This window comes from Nestor notabilis, unplaced genomic scaffold (genome assembly GCF_000696875.1).
Source record: "Nestor notabilis isolate BGI_N333 unplaced genomic scaffold, ASM69687v1 scaffold2433, whole genome shotgun sequence".
Taxonomy (NCBI): domain Eukaryota; kingdom Metazoa; phylum Chordata; class Aves; order Psittaciformes; family Psittacidae; genus Nestor; species Nestor notabilis.
In genome coordinates this window covers 194,249-221,659 of record NW_009921310.1, presented here as the reverse complement: position 1 = coordinate 221,659, position 27,411 = coordinate 194,249, and the positions used below count along the sequence as shown (strand labels likewise).

Here is a 27,411-nt window from a genome sequence, read left to right as displayed (position 1 = left end):
AAACCAACAAACAAACCAAACCCCCAAAACCAAATGCTGATTGTGCTTTGGAAAACAACTAGTATTCAAACATAATAATAAAAAGTTGCTGTTTTTCTGGCAACAGATGCCTTCAGTGTAGTGTGAAAAATGAATATAGGCATTCTTCGGTTTGGACTTTTGCACGGGCTGAAGTACAAACTTATTCTTGCAAATCTCTGCCTTGTGCGTTGAAGCTTTCCCTGTATTTTTCCAAAGCTGTTTGGATATGTAAGCTGCTGGCATAACAAATCATCAAGAATCAATCCACTGAGAAAACAGCTTTAATATTGAGCCCAAAGGACTTTATCAAAATTCAACATTTTATGCATACCAAACAGACTGTGAGAGGGGAAGAGCTGTCTAGGCTTCCCAGTGTTCCTTGGCAGAACTTTTCGGAAATGAACAAAGCCACTTCTACTTACGCCTGTTTAAATTAAAATTGTCCAAAATTACCAGATAAGTATCACCAGCTTTTAGCATGCTTCATTAATGTTCCTAAAAAGAAAAAAAAAGTTTAGGAATGACAGCTTCTTACATTACAGTAGTTAAATGAAAAAAGTGTTAAATATTTCTATTGTAGTTTATTAAAATGAGTAAACGAGGCAGTGATATTCTTTTTGTATTGAGTAAATACCTTAATATAATCTTAGCTACATTTGTAGTCAGTTGCACTGCAGTGTAACAAATTGGAACAGAACTTAAACATTTAGCTGTCAAACAGCTGATACTGTGTATAATATATGCATTTATTATTCTTAGATTTTTTTCTGTTTCCAAAGAAGCATCTAATTTCATGCTAGCATCACTTGGTATCCACCTGATCATGAGGGTTACTTAAGACAAATGAGAAACTGTGACATGTGTTGGTAATGTGCATTCAGCCCATATAAACTTCTCAGAAGTTGGGCATACCTGATAAGAATTCTTTACAGGGAACTGGGAGCTTGGTCTGACTTTTTGGTTGTTGGATATGTTGGATATTAGGTTGCTTGAAGTGTAAAAAAAAAAACCAAACCAACAACAACAAAAAAAAAAACAACAACAAAACCCCAACAAAAACCAAAAAACCAAAACCAAAATACCGCAAACAAATCCCCCAAAACAGACTAACAAATTATAAGCATTATCGGTGTATGTTTGTAATGAATTATTTTCTCCATTTTCATAAATGACTTTGTCAGGATTGGCTTTTTTAGGTTCTGTGAAATTAAGTCTAGTTTTAGGTTTACAGTGTTGCCTAAATGCCAGTTAGTAATTTTTTTTTTTCCTAAGAGATGACACTAAATCTGATTTTTTTTTTTTTTTTTTTTAAATCTGATTTTTAGGATGTTGTTACTCCAGAGATTAAAAATAGGATTTAGTCCCCTTACAGTGCTTCTGTAACTATTTCCCAGTATAAAGTTTTTGCTCTGATAATAGATGTAGAATATTACCATTCAATTTTAGATAACTTCTTAATTTATCATAGAGCTGGAATGTATTACTCATTGATGCTAAGCTATGAAGATTAATACAGACATCTTACTTGTCACAGAAGATCATATGCTTAGATGTCACTTTTTTAAATTTTCTGTCTCAAGGGACATGTGTGTTTTGGAAAATAACTACTCCTTTTTCAATTCAGGAATGTGGCTGCTCTGATGTAACTCGCTTAAAAAACTGCATTGTTACTTAAATTTTACACCATCCTGTCTTCCAATAGCTCCTGGCTTTGACTCTGAAATTTGTATTGAAGAGCTTTTTAATTTCTTCCCTCAAGAAAGAAAGTTCAGGTGGATGTGTTTTAACATTTTGGGGGCACATGTTCTATTGAATAACCAGAATTCCCATCTGGTCTTTATCTTCTTCTTCATTGCAGATGATCAATGAAAATAATTGTAAAAAACAGCAAATGACGTAGATCAGCCTTTTACAAACAGTATTCAAAGCTCTTATTATGAAAGATAGGTGTTAGTGGCACTGTCGCATGGATCAAAATCATGTTTCTAGAAAAAACAACTGTAGTCTCACTCCTGAGAAATAAGAACAGTCAATAAAGAGTTTAAGAAAGAAAACTTTTTCTTTTTTTTTTTTTTATTTTTATTTTTATTTTTAAAAAAAGAAACAATAAAGGAAACCTAGAGAATGAATGGGTTTGTAGCAATGTCTTAAGTTACATCAAGACTTACTTTTGAGGTGAAAGGGTTTTAGTTTTCAAAATTTTTCTAATAAGGTGCAAAACAAATGTATGTTCTTTGACACTCACTTTTAGGGTGGTTTGTTTTTTTTTCATCAATATATCTAATACAGGCAGGTTTTGCTTTACAGGAGAAAAAAACCTTAAATGTTTCCCTGGTGCACATCTGTAAAGCACGTCTCTTGCCTGCTATTCCTCCTGAAGGATCTCAGTTAAAAAAAAAAATCAGAAATAAGTGGTCTCAATGCAGTCTATCCTTTTCTTCAGGCTGTTTGTTATTTTTTAGAACTATTATTTCAGTGATGCGAACCAACTGCCCTAGTTACTTCAGTTTCCATACTGAAATGTCCTGATTGAGTAAATTAATTTTTTCCTTTTTTATGAACTTCTAGAGATGAGAAGAGAACTTAAAACTGATCTAAAATATAAATGTGTGCCTAAAGAAGGAAGAAACAAAGACTTTGTTTTTCTGCGGCTCAAGCTGGAAGGAACTGCTAGCTAATTTCATTTATGGCAGCTACATAGAATATAGGAGAGTAGCCTGTATTTGCTGAATGTTGCTGGAAGATTTCCCGTACACTAAATATTAGATCATCTGTTCAAACCACTTTGGATTCTCGCGTTGTAAGAGTTGAAAAATCAAAGAGCAATTCTAATTGGAAGGGACCTCAGGAGTTCTCTAGTCCAACTTCCTGGTCAAACCAGGATCATCTCTCAGAGTAGAGGTCTCTAGTCCAACTTCCTGCTCAGAGCAGGATCATTTGAGATTAGACCAGGTTACTCAGGGCTGTATCCATTTGAAAAATTTCCAAGTATGGAGCAGGCAACTGACCAATGGTTGTTAACTTGAATGGCTTTTGATTGGCTCAAAATCTGTCTTAGAAACATAGTATTTTCGTTAATGTTTTACTATATCAAATTGGTTTAGTGATCTATACAAGTCTGAACTATCCTTAACTATTAGAATACAAAACCTCTGAGGTAATTGTAAAGAGAAAACCTCTAAGTTTAGGATTGGTTTTCTGTCTTCCAGTGTCTGCAGGAACAAAGTGCTGGACTATAGAAGTAGAAGGCTTTTTCCACTTGGCTCTTTCCAAATATTCTTGTCGCCTGTAAGAATATGTGCATGAGCTGATGGCTTCCCAAAATTACCTTTTTTATTTTTTTTCCTGTCTCCTTTCTGACTATATATTGCCAACATGTCTTCTTCCATAGAGAATTCTATTTTTTTCCATAGGAGTTACTCCAGGTTTAGCATATCATGCATCAAAGCAACCTGTGCTGCCAACTTTTGGTTTAGATTTTTATGAATAAGGCTCAGCCAGGAGCCTCTAGAATGCAGAAACGAAGGGAAGAATTTTGTCTTCTGACTAGCAGTGGGATCTGTGTTTTCCTTCATATCCTGAGGAGTTGATGAACTGGATTTGTCTCCTTGGCACATGACTCAGGCTTTTAAGCATACTAAGATTTGAATTTGACTTCTCCTAGAAAGAGTATGATTGATCCAACTCTTGCTGTGCATATTTGCACAATAAATGCAAGCACTTAACTTTTATGGCAAAAACTTACCTCTGGGACTGCAAGTGTTGCAAAAGAGTGATAAAAATTCTAAGTGCTTTGCAGTATGATATCCTGCTACTGTATTCACTAAAAATAGATTGTGGTGAATGACTTATCAAGAAGCATCATTTACCACCAAGAAAGCAAATATCCAGTGAACATTTATATTTCCTATGGAGTGCAGATGATGCCCTTACAGGTTTTTGCATGAGAGATATACTGCATATATATAAAAAAAAATTACCTGTCTGGTTTGGGCCTGCTTTAACTGCAACCAGACATACTTCATTTAAACATTTACCAGGAAAAGAAAGAAAAGGTCTTTGTATCTGAATCATGGTAGAATTTGCTCAGTACCTCTGGACATACTCAATGCAATTTTCCTGGTGCTTAGGGGAAAAATATAGTAGCATTTACAAGTGTACCTAAAATTTCTTTTACAGGTTATTTTAGTATCTGCTAACAAGCTGACTCGGTACATAGAACCATGCCAACTAACAGAAGACTTTGGAGGATCTCTCACCTATGATCACATGGATTGGTTGAATAAGAGGCTGGTTGGTTTTCAGTTTTCGTTGGTTTTAAATATCTCGTTCTTGAGCGTGAAATTCTTGTGTAGGAACTAAGCGTGTAGAAAGTTTCTATGTGTAGTAGTGCAGTTGAAATACATGAATAATGCATGAATGATGACAGCTAACACCAGATTTGCTCAAGGGTTGATGATGTAATCAGTTTGTTGAACCAAAAAGTTCCTTAAGGAAGCTGTCTTGTGGACCCTCACTCTAGAAGAGCCTGAGTGTATGGTATAGTCTGTACAAAGGGAAATTATTTGGCTGCTGATAGGAGAAATCCAAACCAAGGAGGAAATAGCTGGAACTCTTCAGATTTTCCTAGATTACCTCTTAGACCTTGGTTTGTTTGGACTGAGAGCCAGGTTTTAAAGCTGTCATACACTAAAACCTTTGTCAGCATAGTTTCCCCAGTAGATACAGAGATGCAGTAAATGTGTAGGAGCAAATCATTAGAAGAAATAAATTGTTTAAGCAACTGGTGGTGCATACAGCGCTCCAGAATGTTGTAAAATCTATTATTCATTGGTACTCTTCAGTTACTTTAATTTTCAAAGCAATTTTAAATGAAGCAGTGTGTTCCTTTCCCATGCAATCTCTTCTTAAAATGTGTATCTCCATCTAAGATCTCCAGGTGAGACTCTGGACTAGGAATACTTCGCAGTATGTCCTAGACACAACTACCCAGAGTCTTCAAACATTCCTGGCAGCCAATTTCATAGCAATACTTCCCTCTCAAGAAATTTGAGGGCTTACGCTGTGTGTACCATGTTTCTTTTTTGCTGAATCTCGGCAAATTGTGTGTTCAGACCCAAGGGCCGAGAGAGCATCATCTGCTGTGCAGCTTTTTGCAATGGTCTTTGCACAGCCTTTATGTGTGTATGGATTGGGGCAAGGCAGCTTGCTTTTTGTCTCTGCCTGAAACTAAGAGCACCTGGACACAGGGGAGGGAAGGGAAATCTAGTATCTCATTGTCCTTCCTTTTTGTCTGGTATATCCAAATGCGGCTTCTGCTCACTTATTCCTGCATTCATAAAATCTGTAAGGATAGTACTTCCACTGGGACTTTAGCTTTATATTTGATTCAGACTACAGCTGAAAATTTCTTTCTTCTGTTTTTCCTCTCTTGCCTTCTTTCATTTGTTTTGCAAATTAATGAAGAACCTCCCCCATTGCAACTCCTGAATTCTGAAACTAGACAAGAGGGCAGAAAGGTTGTTTAAGGTATTAGCTGAAATACAGTTTACAACTGTTAAATACATTTTAATTCTGCTGGGTTTTTCTTCTTCTGTAACAACTGAATTTATATTTCTTATGAATTGGCTTTTAAGAGCTGTCCACATCAGATCCTTTTTAGTTTACCCTGAAACGTAAGTAGTCCTAAATAGGTTAAGAGAGGTTGATCTGCAGGCTATTGATTAATCACTTTTTAACACCAAAAAGACCTCAAAAGTTACTGTGCATGTCATTTAGGGAATCTGGTCATGCTCAGTTCTGTTAAAAAACAAACCCAAAAAATCAACCCTCAGAAGTCAGGTACAAAGGGATCATCTGAGGGGTACCCATTGTCTGGCTATACAAGCCCTGTTATCTGAAATCAGAAGACCCTATATTCAAAGAAACTGATAAGGGTATTTCTTTTTATATAATACATCTTTCTTTCATCTTACTTATTCATTACAACATAGCCTATATTAGTAGTGATTAAAAGCTGCACTCTTCACAAAGTTGATTAATTTGTTCAAGTGACCTGTCAGATGCTTACATAATGTGCCTTGATTCTCTAATGTTATTCTTAAGATTTACTTACAGGTTTTGCAGAAGTCTCAAAATTTTCAGTATTTCAGAATTCAGTCTATGTTTTTTGTATTCAGTGTAACATTTACTGTCTCCTTAGGGAATCTTAGTGCTTCTAAGTGTTCCTTGAACAAAACTTACTTTTTCTTTTTCCACTCTTTTTACTCTACCATCTGAATGTTGGGAAATAATTACACTGTGTAAAGATGAACTAGTGGATAAATTTGCACTGATGCCTTCAATACTGCCACTTATATAATTTTAATTTCTTAAATTAAAACCCAACTCTTATTTAGGTATTTGAAAAGTTTACGAAAGAATCAACATCCTTACTGGATGAACTTGCTCTAATTAACAATGGAGGTGATAAAGGAACTCAACAGGAAAGAGAGAGGTGTGTGATTCGTTTTTTGAATTCAATGCTTTTGGATTATAAAATTTCATTGGAAATTCAAACAATATGAAAAATATGATATGCCTTAAATATTTTAAAATGTGTAAAGAAATTCTGAAAGTTTGTAACGTAGACTACAAAATTCACCAATGTGTGTGTGTAAATGAATGACTGCTCACTGGCTATTGACTACATGCAGCTGTACTTCTGTTTTGATAGGAGTTGGAAAAGTGAGGGCTTTACTGGGTGAGGAGAGAAAACATACAATCTCTTAACAATAACAGGTAGCTCTGGCCTTAGTTAAAGTTTTTAGTGCTACTAAAATCTAATGCAAATTATTAATAATATGTTTGCTACCTTATTATGTTTATTATCATTAATAAAGTTTTTGGTCCTTTTTTCCAAGATCAATAGATTTGAACTTCCTTCCATCAGTTGACCCTGAGACGGTATTGCAGACAGGTATAGTAAGTTGAAAAATGATAATGTTGGTCATTAAAGTAACATTTATTTTTAAGCTTTGAGCAGTATAATAATTATCTTAGCCATCATAATAAAGAGGGTATAATAATTATCTTAGCCATCACCATAATGTAACAAGCTTATCAATTAATGTCATCTTTTGTTTGGTTAAAAAAAAGTGTTAAATAAATGGAAGAACTCCAAATGTATTTTAAATACAGTTTTTAATAATGCTAATAACATCTTTACAGTATTACCATAATTAACATGTTTATTTTTGAGAATACTTTGTTTCTAGATGATGTCAATATGTTGGCCTTATAAAATGGTCTCAGTGCTCACCAGATGCTTACAATATAGATAGCATTTTCTGACACAGTTCTGATAATATGCATAAGCCTAGTTTTGAGCTGACCATCTGTGAAAGTGAAGCACAGAGTCTTCTGACGCTTTGCTACTTAGACTCCCCCTTCAGCATTAAACATCTTGTGGTTCTTTGACTGAAATGGGTTGGTTTTTACGCTCAATTTCTTACTTACAGTGAAGTATAATAGACTGATTTGGACTAGAAATTTGTTGAAAGGTTTGCACCTTTGTAGAATAGTAAGTAATGCATAGTGTTAAGGTGGTGATCAGAGTCTGTGCGCTCAGAATCCTTATCTTACAGCCTCCGACAAACCAATGTGTGGATCACAGATAACGTTTTCCAGAAAACTACTAGTTTTATATGCCCTCTGTAAAACTAGTTTATTTATATGTAGGATAATATTGTTTGAGTTAAAAGGTGAAACAGTTGTTCCTTGCTGTGCTCTTTGAAGTTTTTAAAATATGAAGTGTCTGTAGACACTGTCACTAGATTTTAGTCTAACTGTGTATCCTCCTCTAATGGTGAGATTTTTGGTCAAAACAACACATCAATTTTGTGTAAGCAGATGGCCCCCAAGAACATTGCATTCTCTGTTTTCTTAACAAACAGCATTCTCTGTTTTCTTAATTATGGCATAAGGATTTTTTTTTTTTAAGCTATGAAATTTAATAACTTTAACTAAATCATAGGAGCTCCTAAGAGGCAACCTCTGATTTTTTTTTTAGATTCAATATATTGAAAGTCTGAGAATAAAAAAAAATTACGCATAATGAAAACTCTGCCCACTTAAACTTTCCTATCTCTTAGGGGTAAATATGAATAGACTGAGGTTTTATTTAAGGCTTGTTTTCCATAATTACAAGTATTGTTGTTTTCACCAGCTCCAAATCTACATACAAAGTATGGTTCTTAGAATTTCAGAAGAATTCAGTTTGAAAAAATGTTTTTACTTTGAAAATGTTAATCCTTTACTGCTGAAACAATACCATAAAAATTTAAAATTATCCCAGTAGAACCATGACGTGTAAAAACTTTTAAATCTGCTTGCTCTGCGGCTATCTGTGCCTATCTGTGTAGTAGAATAAAAGATTAAATCCAAGATATTTATTTCCCTAGTATGGCAAAATGTATTTGAAGTTTTAAGACATTCGTTTCACAATAATATATACTGAGTAATTTAAAGTTGCTTGCTGCAATCTCCAAAGCCCTGTGGCATTTTGATTGTCTAGGTAATGCCAGTGGAATTTAGAGTCTATATTTCTGCATCTTCCTTGAGGTGTATTACAAATACTATTCTAATGGTACTTTTTCCTTTTGGTGAACTGGCATGTTACCAGTTTAAGACATGCAGAACTGATGACATGGATTTTCACTTTTACACCACCATTTCTTTAGTGGCCAAGCAGAGTTTTATTTGCCAACTTGTTTATTGAGCTTTTGGGGAACAAACTGATGATCTGGGTTTTCTGGTAGTATGGTGTCTACATCCTGAAAACTTCACCACATCTTAACAATAACATTCTTCAAACAGTTTAAACAAAGGATTAAATAGTCAAAACATACTATATTTGCATATATGAAAGTTGTTATGCTGTAGAGAGTCTGTGGTTAAGAGCACACAGAAAAATGTAAGAAAAGTAAGAAAAAAAATATTAATCAATATACTTAGTGTTCAGCTGCACACTTTCTATGAGTTTTGTACTCGCTATGAAAATCCTGAAAGGTAACAGAGATATTGTATGCTCAGTTTGTTAGTGCTTCTAGGTCATTTAATCTAAGAATATGAATTGAGACAAATATGTTGGATGCTACACAGTATTTTGAAGTAAACCAGAATGCATACAGTTGTTTCAGACTCAGGATTATGTTTTGCAGTTGTTTCTTTACATTAATCAATGCTATGTCAATATAAGTGTTAGTTATGGTATCTTTTATATATCTAAAATATGCCACATAATTTCTACCATATTTAATGACTGACAAAGTTTGGCCTATGCTCTGCATGAAGTTGTATCATTAAATGTGCCCAATGCATGAAAGTGCATTAGCTGCAAAAATGTACCACTAGATGGTCTAAAAGCCACCATGCTTACTAATAACTTTTGCACTTGTTTTTTTAAATCTAAATTAACCACATCATTATATGTATTCTTAAAGGTCATGAGTTACTATCTGAGTTACAGCAGCGTCGATTCAATGGTTCAGATGGAGGGGTATCCTGGTCTCCAATGGATGATGAACTACTTGCTCAGCCACAGGTCATGAAGCTCCTAGATTCACTCAGAGAGCAGTATACCCGCTACCAGGAAGTTTGCAGGCAACGTAGCAAGCGTACACAACTAGAGGAGATTCAGCAGAAGGTAATGCAGGTAAGCTTGGAGTTGTTCTTGCATACTGTGAGGCAGAGGTTTGAGTAAAGTCCTACACTGCGTTTCCTACAAAACTAAAGCTCTCAGAGGAGAGCTTCATGCTTCCTTTCACCCCTCAGACTGAAATGTGCTAGTTTTACTTGATGCTTTACATTGTGGCTACCACAGACTTTCCAAAGGCTGTTCTTGTATGTGGAGGTGATTCAGCCATTATGCTGAAGAACCTTCACGTTGTCCTTTTGTTGTATACTTTGTCAGTGTACTGCTGTGTTGTTTGAGAGACAAATACCTGACTTCTCAGCAAAGAGGGGAACATTAGTAAATGAGACATTTTTGACTGTAATGTTGCTTAAGAGTTGGCAAGCTTCCCCAGCCCATATTGTTTTTAAGTTCCAGTTACTGAAGATATGCCATTATTTATTCCTTTATTTGTCTAATTCTTGGTGTTTTAACTAGGTTAAAGTGATTAAACTATCTATTTCACGGATGCCCTGACAAGAATGAATACGAATCATCCTAATCAATCATGTGTTAAGAGGTCATAATGAATTGGTTTGGTCCTTTGGAAACAGGTGTATAATCATAATTTTCAGCATGTTCTCAGCAGTCTCAATAGAGAATCAAGGAAATGGAATTAATTTATTTCTCATGTTTGTTGCTTGGAATGAGATTTATGTTTTTTAAGCTTCTGTATGGTTTGAATATGCAGAAAGTGGAATGGATGTTGCTTTTAACCTTTCAACATTGGCATTTCTAATGTGTGAGGAGTACAAATCAAGTATTTGTATTTCACAGTGTTCCAGGTGTGGGCAGAGATAAAAACTAATCAGTCTTGTTATTTCTTGCAGTGAAAATATAAATCTACTGAGGAAATTTTCACTTTGAATCTAATAATTTTATTAGACTATTAATTAAATATTTAAAAATTTTCACTTATGTAGTAAGTCAGAATATTATTAAAAAAGCAAATGCTGATATGTTGAACCGGAAATAAGAAAAATATGTAAGATATGAAAATAGTATTATATAGAAGGTTAGCAAGGCTGTTGGTATAATTGGGTGAGATTTTTCTTTTCCCCTGTATTACAATGGTTGAACAAGATATGCCAACAGAAACAAAATTTATATTTGGCAAATTGACATTGTTAATGCATTTAAATGGACTTGTTTACTAGGATATTAGCCTCATTTTGCAGTATTTGTATAAGAAATAGTTACTTGTTTTGCTCTGTCTATGCAATGGATGCTGTGTAGTAAGCGAACTGAGTCTCAGTACACAGGAAAAATGTTTCACTGTTATACCCAACTGATCAGCTTAATAAAGTGCATTTATATCTAAGTGCCATACAAGTGTGTGGGGAAACTTAATATATCTAGAAATTGAAAGCTGACTTAGTTTCCTTTTGGTTATGGGAGAAAATTAGGTTAACAGAGAAAACTAAGAAGATAATGATGGACTAGAAGAAACAAATAGATTGAGTGCCATGAATTTATTTTGCTAAAATAAACAGAAGTTGCAGTATAACATTCAGTGATTTCCTGTTAGCTTTCATTAAAATTATATTCCTACTTTTTGTATAGCTGCTTATATTGCTAACTGCTCCTGGCTTGCTTTTGTGTTCCTCTTTAATTTTCACCATTTGAGGCTTCTGCTGTGAACTGCTTAGTTCTTACTCCTGTCGCAGAGCCCTCTTATCCATAACCAACTCTCTTCCCTTGTGGCTTCAATATCATACCCTCTTTTTTTAAACTACCCCTCTTACTTCTATTCCATAGTTTTGTTTCCCTTTCTTTCATCTTTCATTCTGCAGGGCAAAGATGGCTCTGATTTCCAGGCATTATCTGATGAGCAGTCCTACTAAACAGACTGATAATGAACAACTCTGTATATTATGATAAATTCTAGCTTTGTGCCTCCTTAGGCAGAGGTGTTGATATTTTTCTAATCTTCACAAAAATTAACATCAGGCCTTGCAGTAGTCTAGTCATTAACCATTTAGGGATATATTTTTACGAAAATAACATTGCTTCTTTCTCAAGTATGTGTTACACAAGAATGGCCATGTGCTAAGCTAACTAGTCCTGGAGGCAAGGCAGAGTAGTTGTTGGAAACTTCTAATGGGAAGGTGGTCTTTGGTCACTGTTTCAGACTTGCACGAGAACTGTTATTTCCATGTGTGAGTTTCCAGGCCATTAAGCTTATGAGGGAGACATCTGGGTGCCTTCACTTCTAGGTCTATTCCATGTTTAACTGACAACAGCTGTGCAGAAGTGCTAAGCACAACAGGAAGTTTCTCTTTAAACAAAAAGAGCCTGGAACCGTAGAGTCTTAATTTGCCCTAGAAGTGATAAAAGTAAGGAAGACTGAGGATGCTTTTAGAGCAAAGAATATACGCCCTGAAACAGCGCTTTGGGTCGTGGTGAGGTGGGGGGTGGAGGGTGGGAAGACACAGACTTGATAGCTAGAAGATGTGTAACCTTCTGTAACAGTGATGGTCATTCTTGATTACTGTTGCAATGTAGCCTAGCAGCACTAGCAAAATGGTCCAATTAGTCCCCTTCTCATTTGTCTTCATGGTTATGGTGTTACATTGTGTATTGTACTGTATTTCCTGAAAAACTGTGTGAAGCTGTTTTGTCATCGTTGTTTAACAAAGGTCACATTAAAGAGAGGAAGTTGGCTTCCTATGCTTTTTCATTAAGGTTCAGAATGTGGGGGTATTCCTGTATTTCCTTGCTTAAGGACTACAGTAGTAAATGACTTTTTTGCACTGGGTTCTAGATATTTAAAAATTACCATAAAAAATATTGTCATGGGTATAATCTGATAATTAAAATGTATATAAGGAAACAAAAATTTGAGATACCCTGCTTTGCTATGACAAATATTTACGTCAAATGAAATAGCTTAATAATAATAGAAATCTAATACTGTAGTCCAAAATAGTATTGCCATGAGTTTTCTGCAAAAGTAGAGCCCATGAGATACGGCCATTAAGACCTTGTAAGAGGCTTTTGTTATTTGAATAGAGTGAGTTGAAAGACATAAATATATAAAATACTAAGTTCTTGTGTCAACTTAGTTTTGAAATAAGTACGTATCCTGTACTTAAGTACAAAGTAAGGGGAAAACTCTCAGCTGTCAGGTTGAATACAGCTGTGCACTGCAATTCACTTAGGCAAAAAAAAAAACCAGAAAAATCTTGTTTGAGCAGGAGAGGTCCATTATCAAGAAAACTGTAGTTTAAGCTGTTTTATTGATAGATAAAAGAAATGACAAGTATGTGTGACAGATCTTTTGCTAGCTGCTACCAGCTTTCATGGAGCTGATAGACTAAGGTTAATGAAAAGTAGTTCACTTAAAGCTTTTGAAGATGTGGATGGGTTCACCAAGACTTCTACAGATGCTAAAAAAAATTTTTTTTTTTTATAAACATATGCTTACTTTGGAATACTTGTGCTTATATTGCAGAATTATTCTTATACCAGTTTTCATTGATTTGCTACTTTATTTTTGTTATCTTCATTTCATTGGCAGGTGGTCAACTGGCTTGAAGGACCTGGATCAGAACAACTACGAACCCAGTGGGGAATAGGTGATTCAATTAGAGCTTCACAAGCTTTGCAACAGAAACATGAAGAGATTGAGAGTCAGCACAGTGTGAGATTTTCCATACCCTTTTCAAGTAGCAAAATAATTCTAAGTACATGCAGTTATGAACAATATATTTTGATTATGAATATCTAGGAAATTTGAATAGTGCATGATTTTATGAGTTTCAGAGGAAAGTTTAAGAACTTAATATGGCTATTACATGTACTGTTATTTTGTTTTCTGGTATAGAAAAATACTAATTTTTATTATTTTTCTTGGCTTTATATTACATTAGAGTAGTTCTTAAATTTTTATGTTTAGTAGGAGGGTATATTTCCTTCTTCCCTGCCAAAATGGCTGACAAGTCCTGTACTTCTCAGGTGAATAAGTTAATATTTTTGTCTTTATTAAACTACGTTTACCAGGAGCTGAAACTGGTTTTAACACTTTCATTATTCAGGACTTAAGATACAATTTCTGTTCACAATGAAATCTTGAAGAGATTGTTTAACTGTGCTGACTTGGTGCCCTTGCTTCTAACTTTGAAGAATTCCTAAGTTTCTAATAGAATATTGATGGAAAAATACATCAGATTTTTAACTATAATCATGATATGAATGCTAAGTACTCCAAAGGCAGTGTTGCTCCACAGTGCTTTTCCTCTTTTCTGGCTTTCCTGGATGTAGACATTGACAATTCTGTCCACTTTTCCTAGTCACTGGTTTGTAATTTTTCTGATGCACTTTAGAAAAAAGAGCCCAACCCAAACCTTAAGTCTGAGAAACACTGTGCCTTACTTAGACAACACTGGTTCTGTTGACTACATCTCTAATGGATATAGTTTCCTTGATCAGATGCAGAAATATGTGTTGTAGATCAAGTGATTCCTATTTCGTTTGTCTTCTTATTACTTGAAGCTCTTCAAGCAATGTTCTGCTCTGAAACCAGTACCTTCTCAAGTGTAAAACATCATAACAGTTAAAATCCTACTTGGGGGAAAAGAAAAAAATTCCCTCTTTACTTCATTGACAAAAATAATTAATGTCTTTCAGTCATATTATTAGCATTTCAAACTGAAAAGAGAAAACAAGATTGAATATACTTTCTCGCTCGGATATCTGTAATGCAGAATTGTGATTTAGCTGAGGCTAAATGCAGTCCTTAAAATCATTGAAATTCCACTGAAGTTTGCAGGCTGGCCTATAGTTTGCTCATCTCTAAAGCACTGATGAGATAGAATGCTGCTTGGTTCTCAGGTGCTGGTAGAAATTTGTAGAAACAACGGTTAGAAAAAAATTATTTTGAATTTTATACCAAAAGAAATAGTTGGTAGACCACTGGCCTATCTTAAATTTGGATGCCTGTTTATAAATTAAAACTGGTTTTGACCACAGCACTAGAAAGATGTACTTTGTCTTTTGATTTTTAAACATTTCCTAATAGCTGAGTGTACTCTTCTTTCATTATTTTCCTATTTTTTCTCTCCTCATAATTGAATTGATGGCTTGTATGCTTGCTTTCTTTCATGATCTATTTATTGTTATACTATTTCTATGTGGAAGATGCTTGCAGAAATGTGCAATTTGTTTTAAAGATAAGCTTTCTACCTCAATTTACTCTGAACTCAAATTATTTTCTTACAGTGTTTTTGGTTTTGCTTGTTTTGAGGGCAGGTTGTGTTTGTGTGGGTTTTTTGGGGGGCTTTTGTTTTCTGTTTTATTTATGAGCAATATGTTATTTTTGAATAAATGTTTGGCCTTTTCTCTATGGTTTTGAGCTGTCACGTAAGCTGTTCCTAACTTTCTCCTATGGAAAGGATAAACTTTTTATCTCTGGTTTGCCAGTCTCTTAATTTCACTGATAACTTGACCAAAATCAATTACTGCAACTGTTTAAAGATAAAAATAAAAACTAAAAATTATTAATCTAATTTTTTTTTGTTTGACTACTCACTTGTCACGCTCGGTAAGCTAGATTTGTATGTTCAGTGTCTGAAGGAAATAATGAGAGTTATATTGTATAAACTGAGTTTATAGAAACTATATATCTAGTACATGTGTGACAGTGGAAGATGTTTCCATATTATGTCAGCTTAGTTGACCCTTTTGGAGTAGATGAGAGATTGATTCAGGTCTTAAATTTTTAGCTGATTGGAAATTTAACTTCTTCATTACTTCCTCCCCCACTTCTTTTCATACTCTTGTTTTTTTCCTGTGAGCAGATGGTAGAGGTGACTTTGGGTAAAAAGAAAAAAAATTTCAGAATATGGATATTTATACTCCATGCTTTGTAAATAAATGATGCAAAAGCTGAAGGCATAATTTAAAAAAAAAAAAAAGAAAAGCCAAGTAGGCAAGTATCCCAGTAGGAGCATGACAAGAGTACTAATTAAATCAGATATTTTAGGCCAATAGATGGTGCTGTTCCATAGCACTAGAAATACATAGGGCGTTTGAAGGTCATTTCACTGTAGGCCAAAATAAAAGCTGTTGAGCAAACATGTTTTGCTTTACAGGCATCTCAGTCATGCAAGATGTGAATGTGATCTTGATATATCAAGTCATTTTTAAGTCTCCCAGAATTGTTAAATATTTAAACTATTTTCTTTTACAAATACACCACCATGACAACATAGCGAGCTCCTATGAATCTACTCAGTAATCAAAGTATTTGAAAAACAAAGCTACGCATTTGGAATTGAGTAGTATAAAGCTTTCCTTAAATAAGAAGCAAGAATTATTTTGAAGTTTCTGTGCATGGATACTCTGTTATATTCAGAAGATAGCGATTGCTTCCACTTTGTCAGCAGTAGTGGGTTTTTTTGAAATGTTTTAAAAAATTATTGCTGTTTTCAGTCATGTCAGTGAAAGTAACACCTAGAATGTCTTATGAACAGCTTTCTGTAATAGCTTGCAACTTGGCAAAAGGTCTCTTGTTTCAGTAAAGCACTATAGAAATGTAAGCATTAAAAATTTATTTTAAAATGGTGGAATTCCTTTGTCGGAGGTTAGTGCTGGGAGCCGTGCCTTGTAATCTTCCCATTTTTCTGCACCATTTTCTTAATACTGCAGTGCATGTATTAAAATGTTCTAAGATCTTTTTGAGTTGACTCAAAATCAGGAAATGTTTTTTTTTTTTTTTTTCTTCTGTGTGGGAATTCATAATTATAGCATAAGCTGTAATAAGTTTCTTTTTTAGTCTGTTTATTTGTTAGTCTGCAGTTGGATGTATGCCATTGTAAGAGAAATAGAACTATGTTTTGTATTATTTTAATGCTTAATTTTTTTTGTGTTTGTAGGAGTGGTTTGCTGTTTATGTTGAGCTTAATCAGCAGATAGCAGCTCTTCTAAATGCAGGAGATGAGGAGGACCTTGTGGAATTGAAGGCATTGCAGCAACAGCTGAGTGATGTGTGTTACCGGCAGGCCAGTCAGCTGGAATTCAGGCAGAATCTATTACAAGCAGCACTTGAATTCCACAGTGTTGCCCAGGATGTAAGTTTTAATTTTTAACTTTTCTGAGGCTCACCTGTCAGTATATTCTAGCCTTAGTATTATAAATACTGAATACATAGGAAAAAATTCAGGGGAGTGGGAAGAAACATAATGTCACTTGAAAAATGCTGTAAGTAATTTACTCTAATTGAAACTCTGAGAAGATGTACTTCCCTTTTGTTTAGGAGGGAATTGCTTTGTAGTAAGCCTTACATTTCAACAATGTTTGAAATAAAATGGTTACTAGTTTAAAAGTTGCTTTTTCCACCTCTTTTTTCTTTTTTTTTTTTTTAAATAGAGTATACCACAATTCAGTATACTTTTTATAGTTTCTTTTTAAAATGGCATTTATTCCTTTCCTATACTTTTATAAAAAAAAATAAAATCTAGGCTTTCCCTCTCCCCCTCATCTAAGTATGTATGCTTTTGGAATTTTATAGGCAGATGGGTTGTTTATCTTCCATCTTGACTTTCATTTCCTATAGATGCAAAGAGAAACTTCTAAAATGACACACTTCCAAATATTTAGAAGATTGTAGACCAAATCATCTGAAGCTCAAATTTCTTTTTAAGTACCCACACTTACCATTGTTTTTCATTTTAGTTGTCTCAGCAATTGGATGGCTTACTAGGAATGTTGTGTGTAGATGTAGCACCAGCAGATGGAGCATCAATTCAACAAACTTTAAAACTATTGGAAGAGAAATTGAAAAGTGTTGGTAAGCAAAATATTTCTGCATTTCAGATACACACATTCTAATGAACACATTGCAGGAAAAAACAACAGTAATCTCACTACCACCTTAAAAAAAAAAAAGGGGGGGACAGCAATAAAAATACCTCGCTGTTCCACTTTCTAGCTAAGTAATGCTCCACCTAGCTACCTTTATCTTGCTTAGCTTACTTATGCGATCTACTGTATAGAAATTCTATCTGGGAAAATTATCTGGAAATGTTTTCTTTTTAAAATTTGTATATGTAATATATGTTTGTTATATACCATTATCATGCATTTCATCTGCAAACAAACTTTTTTCCCCCCACTAGTCATTCTTAGTATTTTGGGAATATAGTGCTTAGGTGGTCTTTTTGTCTCCACAATTGACCCTTTGATGATTAAGATTGTTATTCACTCAGGTTTAGAATGCTTGTACTGAGTGTTTTGCAGTAGCTTTGAATGTATATGTTAATGAATAGCACATTTAAGGTGGTTACACTGTCAAGCATTTTAAATAAAGAGTATTTCTGTTGGAAGGGACCTACAATAATCATCTAGTCCAACATGTTGTAGGAGAAAGAGCTTTGAAGGAAAATAACTGATATATGGTAAAAGTAGTTATTATTGCAGTATAACAGTTTGATGCATAAACTAGATATTCCTCTAGGAAAAGAGATGGTAGAGCTGCCAAATAATAGATGTAACAGCAGATTCTAAGGTTCGGTGAATTTCAGTATAGAAAAATGTGTCAGCCATATCGGATGTATTATAAAGTAGTAACTTCTGCCAGCCATGGATGAACATTTAGGCTACAGCTGCTTAGCAGTGATAAGTATTTTGGGTATTGTGCAACTGTGTGGATGAAAGACATTAATTTGCTGAAAGTACTGTCAGCTTTTATTCCTTATTATCTTCTAGGTCATAAAATAGTAAAGCCTTTGCTCTTTGTCAATATAGACAAATGTGCACCCAAATGTAAACGTTGGAAAGGGTGCTGAAAGACAGGTAGTAGTGTCCTTTTCAGTTTCCAGTCTTGCATCTCAGATTCTGTTGATTTCATCTCTCTGGGGGGAAAAAACCCTCCAAATTTATAAAAGTGACCATTGACTTCTGTTCTTTTTTTTCTACATTTTTCTTTAGACTTAGGCTTGCAAGGCTTGCGTGAGAAAGGTCAAAGTCTTCTTGATCAGATATCTAATCAGGCATCCTGGGCCTATGGAAAAGATGTGACCATTGAAAACAAAGAAAATGTGGACCATATCCAGGGAGTGATGGAAGATATGCAGCTTAGAAAACAAAGGTAATAACAGTTCTGGTAATTAATTTTTTTTGTGTGCTGATAGGTCACATACTGTATATATATTTTTCCTTCTTAAAGGTGTAGTAGTACTGGATTAGCTGTAGTACTGGATTAGCTATAGTACTACCTTTTTTCCCACTCAGTAGTGTGGGAAAGTCAGACGATGTTGCTTATTATTACTGCTGGAACCCCTAAAAGACAATAAAGTACTCTTCACAGCAAGTGCATGAACTTTGAGGGCAATGCCTAAACAAAAAGGTACCTCAAGAGAACACAGGGTCTAATGAGCATCAGGTTGTTCGTTTTGGGATTAGTTCTATAAGAAACTATGTGTTTTGATAATGCTTAAAGAAGGTGTTGGTTTAAGTATGTCCTCTGAATCCTATTTACTTGAGCAGCACTTGTGTTTAGAGTGCCAGCTGTGAAGAGCTATAGAGGACCATGTGTCACTGTGCAATGAAAGAGCAGTTGGAATTCAGTGCTGAGAAAATCAACGTGCATGGGAGAATGGAAAACTTTATATACATAGTAATGTACTCTGAACCAGCTGTTAACTCAAAGATAAACATTGGAAAATTTCTGCAAAAATTGCTTTAATGCTCAATCATAATATAAGAAGCCAGTACAAAGCTAAGGATTAATAGAAAACGAAAAGGAAAATGTCATTGTCCCTGTATAGATTTGTGGTCTGTTTTAAGCGTTAACACAATTCTGGTCCCTATTCTCAGAAGGGATATAGAATTGTGAGAAGTCAGTTAGAGGATCAAAAAGTCAATAAAATGTTCAGCAAAGGTATGAAGTAGCTTCCAGATGATGAATGATTAAACAAGGTTCTTTAGGTTGGACAAGAGGTGAATAGGTACAATAAGGATTGCTGTTTCGTGGTAGCATTTAATAGTAATTTTTGTGACACTTCCCCCCCCCCCAAATTCTAAGTAGAAAAAGATCTGGAAAATGTGCTTAATTTAGAACAAGAGAAGTAGAACTAGATTTTACAGGATTTGGATTTTGAAATGCTTCCTGACATGTTATAGCGAAGGGCATCATCATACAAAGGTTCAATTTCAATTAAAGGTTAATTAAATTAAAGGTTAATTTAATTAAGATTGCAAAAGGCTGCAATCTTAAGTTAGATAAAAAGAAAAACGGAAAGATGTATTAACATAATTTAAAAGGTCCTCATTTTATTCACCAGGAAACTTTGCTGATAGATCACAGTACAATTCAGAATCATACCAAGTTTAAGCCAGCTTTCACCTAGGCTTTAGCAGGGTAAAGTCTGTCTTAGCCACATAAACATCTGTGTGGCAAATCGTACAAGTGCAACAAGGTAAGGAATCCGAAATGTTGCTGGAAAGCCTTGTAGCTACTGTTGATATTGCTATCTATAGCTTAGCCTTTTCCAGGAGTCTTGAGGGTCATGGTTTCTGTGGGTTGTAGTGATCAGATCTATTTATTGCATGTTCCTGTTACGTGAGGTATTATAGATTTCAGCCAAGATAAGCAGTACAAAATGCTTTAATCACCTTTTCATGAATACTTTCATGTTGCTCACTGAAAACATTGTCAAAGTTAGAGTATTGTGTCTGCTGTATATGTGTTGGTGAGTCATTTTGTGCTACTGTTTAAGGTGTGAAGATATGGTGGATGTGCGGCGACTAAAGATGCTTCAGATGGTACAGTTATTTAAATGTGAAGAGGATGCTGCTCAGGTATGGAAATGTGTACACAATTTCATCTTGCTGGTCTTTCACTGGTTAAATTCATGGGGGTTGGTAGTTGTACAGTGTTATTTTTGTCACTTCAAATATAGTCTTGTTTAGTGAATATGTACAGTGAAAATAAACGATGTAGCTATGACTGAAAGAGTACTTTGGTGATTTGCATGTGTGAACTACCAGTCTGAGATCTCTTAAGTTTTTTCTGTATCAAAAGTATATGCTAGTACTGAAGTTACTTCTGGATTTTTTTCTGATTTTTACTATTCTAACTTCTCTTTTTAAGGCAGTAGAATGGTTAAGTGAACTGTTGGATGCTCTGCTGAAGACACATATCAGATTGGGAGATGATGCTCAAGAAACAAAAGTTTTACTGGAGAAACATCGAAAATTTGTTGATGTTGCACAGGTGAAATGTATTATGGGTTTTGTACAGTTTCAGAAGACTCCTAAATAGAATTGGTACTTGTATGGACAATCATGGAACAGCTGTTACTAGTCTTAATGGTTTCCCTCAGTGCTTGAATGAAGTGATTGTGATTGCTGGAACTGGTGATGAGCCTAGTGAGATTTTGAAGTTCCACCAGCTATAGCAATGCTGCAGTTTACTACCTTAGTTCTCAATGCAAACCACAAAACATAAAGTTCACACTGATTTTCTTAAAAGGCATATATTTCAAATAGTCTTTGTAATGACTTTCGAAGGACTGCCATAAAATACTGAAATATGGATAAGCCACTTAGTTCCAGTCTTTTGTGCTGTACTTCATGAAACAGAGCTTGTATTTATATTGGTTTTCCAGATGTTTGAGTGTTGGTGTATGATGGTCCTGCTCTTACAAGGAGTTTTGGCACTAGCAGTTAGTGGGTGAACAGAACTGACAGGTTTAATTCTTGATTAGCAGGCAGCTAATGAATCCTGCTGTACAAGAGTCTACTAACATTCACTGAAGGCATAGGACATGCTTACACGCCTGTTTGAAAATCTTGAATATGCAAGCAGATGCCAGATACCTTTGAAAGAATGTCACCTAAGAATAGAGAGTGTACAAGCTGGGCCTTTTTCAGGTGCTTTTGCAGATGTATACTCCATTTAGGAGAGTCTAATGGCAGCAGATGTCAAGTATCCCATGTAGGTACAAGCAACTATTCATAATTTTCAGGATGCTGTTTTTTTCCCATTGTGAATGCTAGACAACAGAGGATTTTTTTTTTTTTTTTTTTTTTTTCCTGGTGGGGAGAGAGTTTTCCCTGCCCTCTGAGAGCAAATGCACTGCATGGTCATTACAATTTTATTCATGCTTCAGCCATGTTTTCTAGCAGACCAGATTAGTTCAATATACTTTGTGGACCTATATTGTGGAGCTTTCATAAACTTGTCTCCTGTTGGCTTAAGATGTTAATTAGCTCCTAAGTTAAATGCAGAGGTTTTATATGTACTTTCTTTCCCATCCCCTCCAACTTGTAGAGTACTTATGATTATGGGAGACAGTTACTACAGGCAACTGTTGTCCTGTGCCAGTCCCTGCGATGCACTTCAAGGTCCTCGGGGGACACACTTCCAAGACTAAACAGAGTGTGGAAACAGTTTACAGTAACTTCTGAGGAAAGAGTACACCGGCTGGAAACAGCTGTTGCATTTCATTCAAGTGCTGAAAAGGTGAGTGTCACGTTTTTAAGAAGAAAACTTTCTTATCAGAATGTAAGCAAACAGAAGGTAACAAATACGAAGTTGTCAGTGCATGTGTTTACCCTTTTCTATATATTAAAAAAATGCAGAAGGAAGAATTTAAGCATATTTTTATAAATCTTAATTTCATTACTTATTGCTTGCATACCTACATTGGTATAAGCATTTATTTGTGTGTGTTAGACTAATTCTTAAAGGCAGGGAGCACTTTATGATTTGTATTTTTGTGCAAGGTATAATATAAAACTATGGGGTCACTTAAGATGTTTTGGAGAGTTAAAAGGAGTATTGCCTTTTCAGATTTCTGCATTTAGAATATGTGTAAATGAATGCAATCAGTTTAGTTTCCATGCATGCTGTGTTGCTGCATCTGCTATTTTGCACTTGAAGGGGTTTTAGCGTTCTTTCTTCAAAACACACCTCTACCTTGGTATGCTTTTCAAACTCCTGTAATCAAGTATCTCCCCCCTGTGCCCATTTGGATGATGCTAGAAGCCACAGAGGAGGATGAATATTCAACAACAGTTCTGAGAAATAGTTGCTGTTCAGTAGCAGCTTGCTGAAGGGGGAACGTGTTGATAGTTTTCAAATGCATGAATTCAGGACAATATCCATTAATGCAGATCATGAGAGTAGGGCCTTTTCATCCAGGAACCATTCTTTTTGTGAAGTGGTATATTTTAGAAAAGCAATTTAGTGTATGTATCTCTAATACTGACAGTAAAATTTCATATAACTGCAAAAAAGTGCTGATCTTGCACATTTAAAAGAAAATAAATTAATTCTGTCATTGAAGGAGAGCATGGATACAGAGCTGATTCGTATGCTCCTTGCTTTTAGTGTTTCTTGCTTTATTACTGGAAGATGCTTTGCGTTTGTAGGCATTGGGAGTTGATGGAGGTTCACAAAAGTAGAAATAGATCATCCACGCTGCCAGAGGTGGCTGAAAAAGTTTTTACTTGGTACCAAATTAGAATTCAGTGGTTCATAAACTCCTGAAAGAGTTGATTATCTCAGTCCATATTGTGAGCATTCGTTCGTTATTGCAGTAGTTAATTGCTGTGGTTTTAGGCAATCATAAGTCTAAAACAAGGAAATGGATGGCTGAAATAGTGATGCTTTTACTCAAAAACATCATTCTCCTAGCACTATTGTGTCATATTTATAAGTCTGTGAGGAAAATATGTTCTTGGTACCAATGCTGCTTTGGAAAAAAGACATGTCAGACGGAGAAGTGGAAGAAATCCTACCTGTTCTGTGCCAAATGTGGATTTTAGTTTTGAAGTGGCTTGTAAGAGACCCTTGTTATCAATGTTTCTTCCATTTTATATGACTGTGTTGTATGTTTCATGATGCAGTTTACTATTTTTATACATTTTATATTTGTTGCTGGAATATTGCCTAGCAAGACTGTTTTTTCATTTTTGCTCCCTGTTAGGAGTAATGTAAAACGTTCTAGTGCAAAACAATGGTAACCCTGAACTATTTACTCAATATAGCTTAATCAATATTTTCCTTTCTTGAATTGTATGAATATTTCAGTTGACCTCATATAAATGTGGCAGTGTAGATGCTGAAAGAGCATTTGCACTGCCAGTTAATGGCACTGAAAAAAAAACAACCCTACATGCTATCCCTTGTTTATTCTACTCTGTATTTCCTTTTACTAGATTTTGCAAGAATGTCCAGAGCAGGCTGAAGCTTTTAATGACATGGAGCAATTTGATGAAATTGAAGCAGTTGGGAAATCGCTATTGGACAGACTAACAGTGCCTGTAGTTTATCCTGATGGGTATGCAGAATGTTTTTTTTTCTAACGCCTTTTAAATACACTTTTGTAAAAATTCTTTCCTCCCTTTTCACAGAAAGCAGGCAGGTCCAATTCCAAATTTTCCAAAGGCCACATGCCCACGGTTTCAAAGTAGTGACTTTTTCACGTTCAATAATTATTAGATTTATGGAGTCTTTACACCAACAAAGTATGTGAAAGCAACAAAAGAATGACCGGTCACAGTCGTTTTCTCCCTGAAAAAAGATCAGTTTAGAGTCATGGTATTTTGACTAATTTATTTGCAATTCTATCCATCTGAAATTTTAAGCCAATACATTGAAAATAAGTTTACATTTGATTCATTCAGCAAATGAAACAGTACTTCCCTTGTGAACTATTGATACTAATTTAAAATTGGTGGCTGTCTTAAGTTAAAAAAGCAAATTGAATTTGGAATCTCAGTGTAATAAAGCTCAGTTTTCTATGTTCAGTAAAATACACTTGTCCATTGTGATGCTGAGCTTACAGTTAATTTCTTCTATCTCAGTATAGCCAGGCCTTGGAACTAGGCTCCAGGTGTGTAGGAGCCTGCACCTTAATGAATGAGATTTGAAATCAATAATTTGAATAAGAGGCTGAAACATTACGAGAAGGTATCAGGCAACTGCATTTATTGATTATCTGAAGTCAATCAGAAAAATACAGTTACAGGAAGCAGGTCATGAAAATCAATTTTCTGTCATCTTATTTCCAAAGTCTCATGCTCCCTATGCAGTATAGTTTCCTTCACTAAGGAGTGCTACCCATGAGAGATGGACACAGGCCTGAACAAGTAGTGAGGGTTTTATAGCTGTGAGGAAAAAAAAACCCAAACAAACCAACCCACAGAAAAGTAAAAACAAACAAAACTCCCAAACAAACAAAAAAACTGGTCAAGAAGTCTCATGGTTTTTGAAGTATTTTAGTTTAATTTTTGCATAGCAGATTCTAGTGACCTGGTAAAACTAGCAGCTGTTATTTGAAAAGAGATGTAATTTGCAGGTAGACTATTAAGGTAAAAACAAACATTAAAACCTGGGAAGGCCCCTGTAAAACATTTGCCACCCTTTGAAGTTCCTAATATGAGCATTGTCCTAACAGAATGCTCATATAGCTATAGATATATCTACACCTGTATTTTAGGCTGACTGAATCCTGAACATTATTTCTGACCCCTCTGGCATATCAGCAGAGTTCTGCATGTCCCGCTTCTCTAAAGATGGGTGTTAGCTGTCGTAAGTCACAGGATCCCCTGCTCATCATGCCTTGGCACTCTATTTTTGAAGCATTAAACAAACAATTTACAAAGGGTTCACTCATTAGTAGAAATAGTTTAAGAAATGTAGAAACACACAAAATGTCACAAAATGCTTGGAGGTGTCTTCATCAGCCTCTTTACCACTTTGGACTTTTGTCAGGATCTTCTTGGAAGACCAGGTCACTGTTCCCTGTCCTGCTCATGGCTTCTGCTCTGCATCAGGAAAAATACCTACCCATACTGTGATCCCATGTGCAGTTGTGCAATCTGTTGTCTTTGGAGCTCTCTAGTCAAACGAGTCTACTCCTGTATGAAATAACTTTTCTGTCTGCTAAGGCCTGTCCCCCCTCCCTCCAGTCAGAAGTCATTTGTCCTACCTCCGTTTCCTGTTCTTCTGAAACATGTATTCTGTTCAAATCCTCATTTTGCTGACAGCTTAATTAGTAGTTTCCCTAACATTTCAGCTGTTCTTTTGTTGTATTTGAATGGGAGAAATCAACTTACACAGCCATGTGTTCTTTTCAGTTTGAGAAACAGGTAATGTAACTTCATGGCATGTGGCTGTCTTCACACACAGAGTCCTTCAATAGTGCAGCAATTGTATAGCCTCAGAATACATGTATAAAGAGATTTCCTTGATTGTCATAGTACTTAAAACTGACAGACTGACGTGGGGGGTAGCCAGAGCAGGGAGGTAAAAAAATAGTTTCACCTACAGAACAGCACCCTTCTGTTAGAATCATAGAGTGGTTTGGGTTGGAAAGGACCTTAAAGATCATCTGGTTCCAACCTCTCTGCCACTTTCAGGGACACCTTCCACTACGTCAGGTTGCTTAAAGCCCCATCCAGCCTGGCCTTGAACACTTCCAGGGATGGGGCATCCACAACTTCTCTGGGCAACCTGTTTCAGTGCCTCACTGCTCACAAACTTCTGTTGAGAGAATCTTTTGGGTTTAAAAAGGTCATTTAGCATTTGTAATAATTTCATCAAGATCTGCTGTTGAGTATCGTCACTGAGTCATCCAAAGCCTTTTAAAGGTGGCTTTTAAATTTCAAGATGAAAAAGTGCCTGTTTTCTTTATCTGCTTTGTGTTTTCTAGTGCTATTAATGCATATATTCATGTACTGTTGTGCTTCTCACCAATAACTTTTGGGTTTGGGGTTGTTTGGTTTTGTTTGTTGGCTTTTTTTCCCCAGGTCTGAACAGTACTTTGGGAGCCCAAGTGATATGGCTTCTGCAGCAGAACACATTAGAGAGAAGATGAAGCTAGTTAGCCTGAAAAAGCAGCAGCTGAGACAACCAGAAGCCACTACCCTGGAGAGCTAATACTGACCCTTGTCTATAAATTCATAATAGGACTTCAGTTTGTAATCCAGCATGTTGTTTGCATATTACAGAATTCGGCATAATATATTAAAATGCATTTCACAGCTGTTATAAGTCTCATCTATTTTTCAAAGTAAATGTTCTCAGCATCTTAACACTGTACATCTATCAAGCCATAATGATTTAACATGCTATGAAACCATAGATTCCAAGTATCTTATGAAAAGGAACTGTAAACTTTGCACTGAAATTTGCTGTTAAGCTTTACCTGACCTGTCAGCTGCTTCTCAGTTAAACAGCTGATGCAAGCTTTGAATGGTGCTAATGAAAGTGTTAGAAGTTCCGTATTATGAAACTGTACTTATTTGCTTCCCTCTATGCCCAGGTGATGTAGTAATTTTAGACTGTAGGTAAGCTCCTGCAGTGTAGACGGTGGTGACCCTATAATTTTAATTTGAAATACTTTTTTTTTTTTTTAAATATCATTTTTATTGTGCCAGTATGCAACCTGCCCATCAAATCTTTGATATATTAAATCCATTAAACAGATGTTTTCCTATTTGTATTGATAATGTATTAAAAGCTGTTTGTGCTTAATAAAAATCATCTTTTTAAAATCTAATATAAATTTGTTCTGGTCTATATTCCCAAATGTCATGTGTTATATTTTGCCATAAATGGTAGTAAAAATCATCACTTCTCCAATATATTTGCAAAGTGTTATGAAATGCTCTTTAACACATTGTAGCTGTAAGGGGAACTGCTCTTGAACTATTATTAACAGGAG

At 35.3% G+C, this 27,411-nt stretch overlaps 1 protein-coding gene across 1 annotated transcript; it reads left to right on the top strand.

Moving 5' to 3' along the window:
* Nucleotides 1–4,200: 4,200 nt before the first annotated feature.
* Nucleotides 4,201–27,246, top strand: SESTD1 (SEC14 and spectrin domains 1; the record flags this gene model as incomplete). The annotated part of the gene is made up of 13 exons (XM_010011088.1): nt 4,201–4,314; nt 6,420–6,517; nt 6,924–6,979; nt 9,504–9,715; nt 13,254–13,376; nt 16,609–16,803; nt 17,408–17,522; nt 18,662–18,821; nt 20,452–20,533; nt 20,826–20,948; nt 22,008–22,199; nt 23,900–24,021; nt 26,495–27,246. Coding segments are annotated over 13 exons (1,722 nt in total), but the record flags the coding sequence as incomplete, so codon positions are not given.
* Between the last annotated feature and the right edge of the window lie 165 nt (nt 27,247–27,411).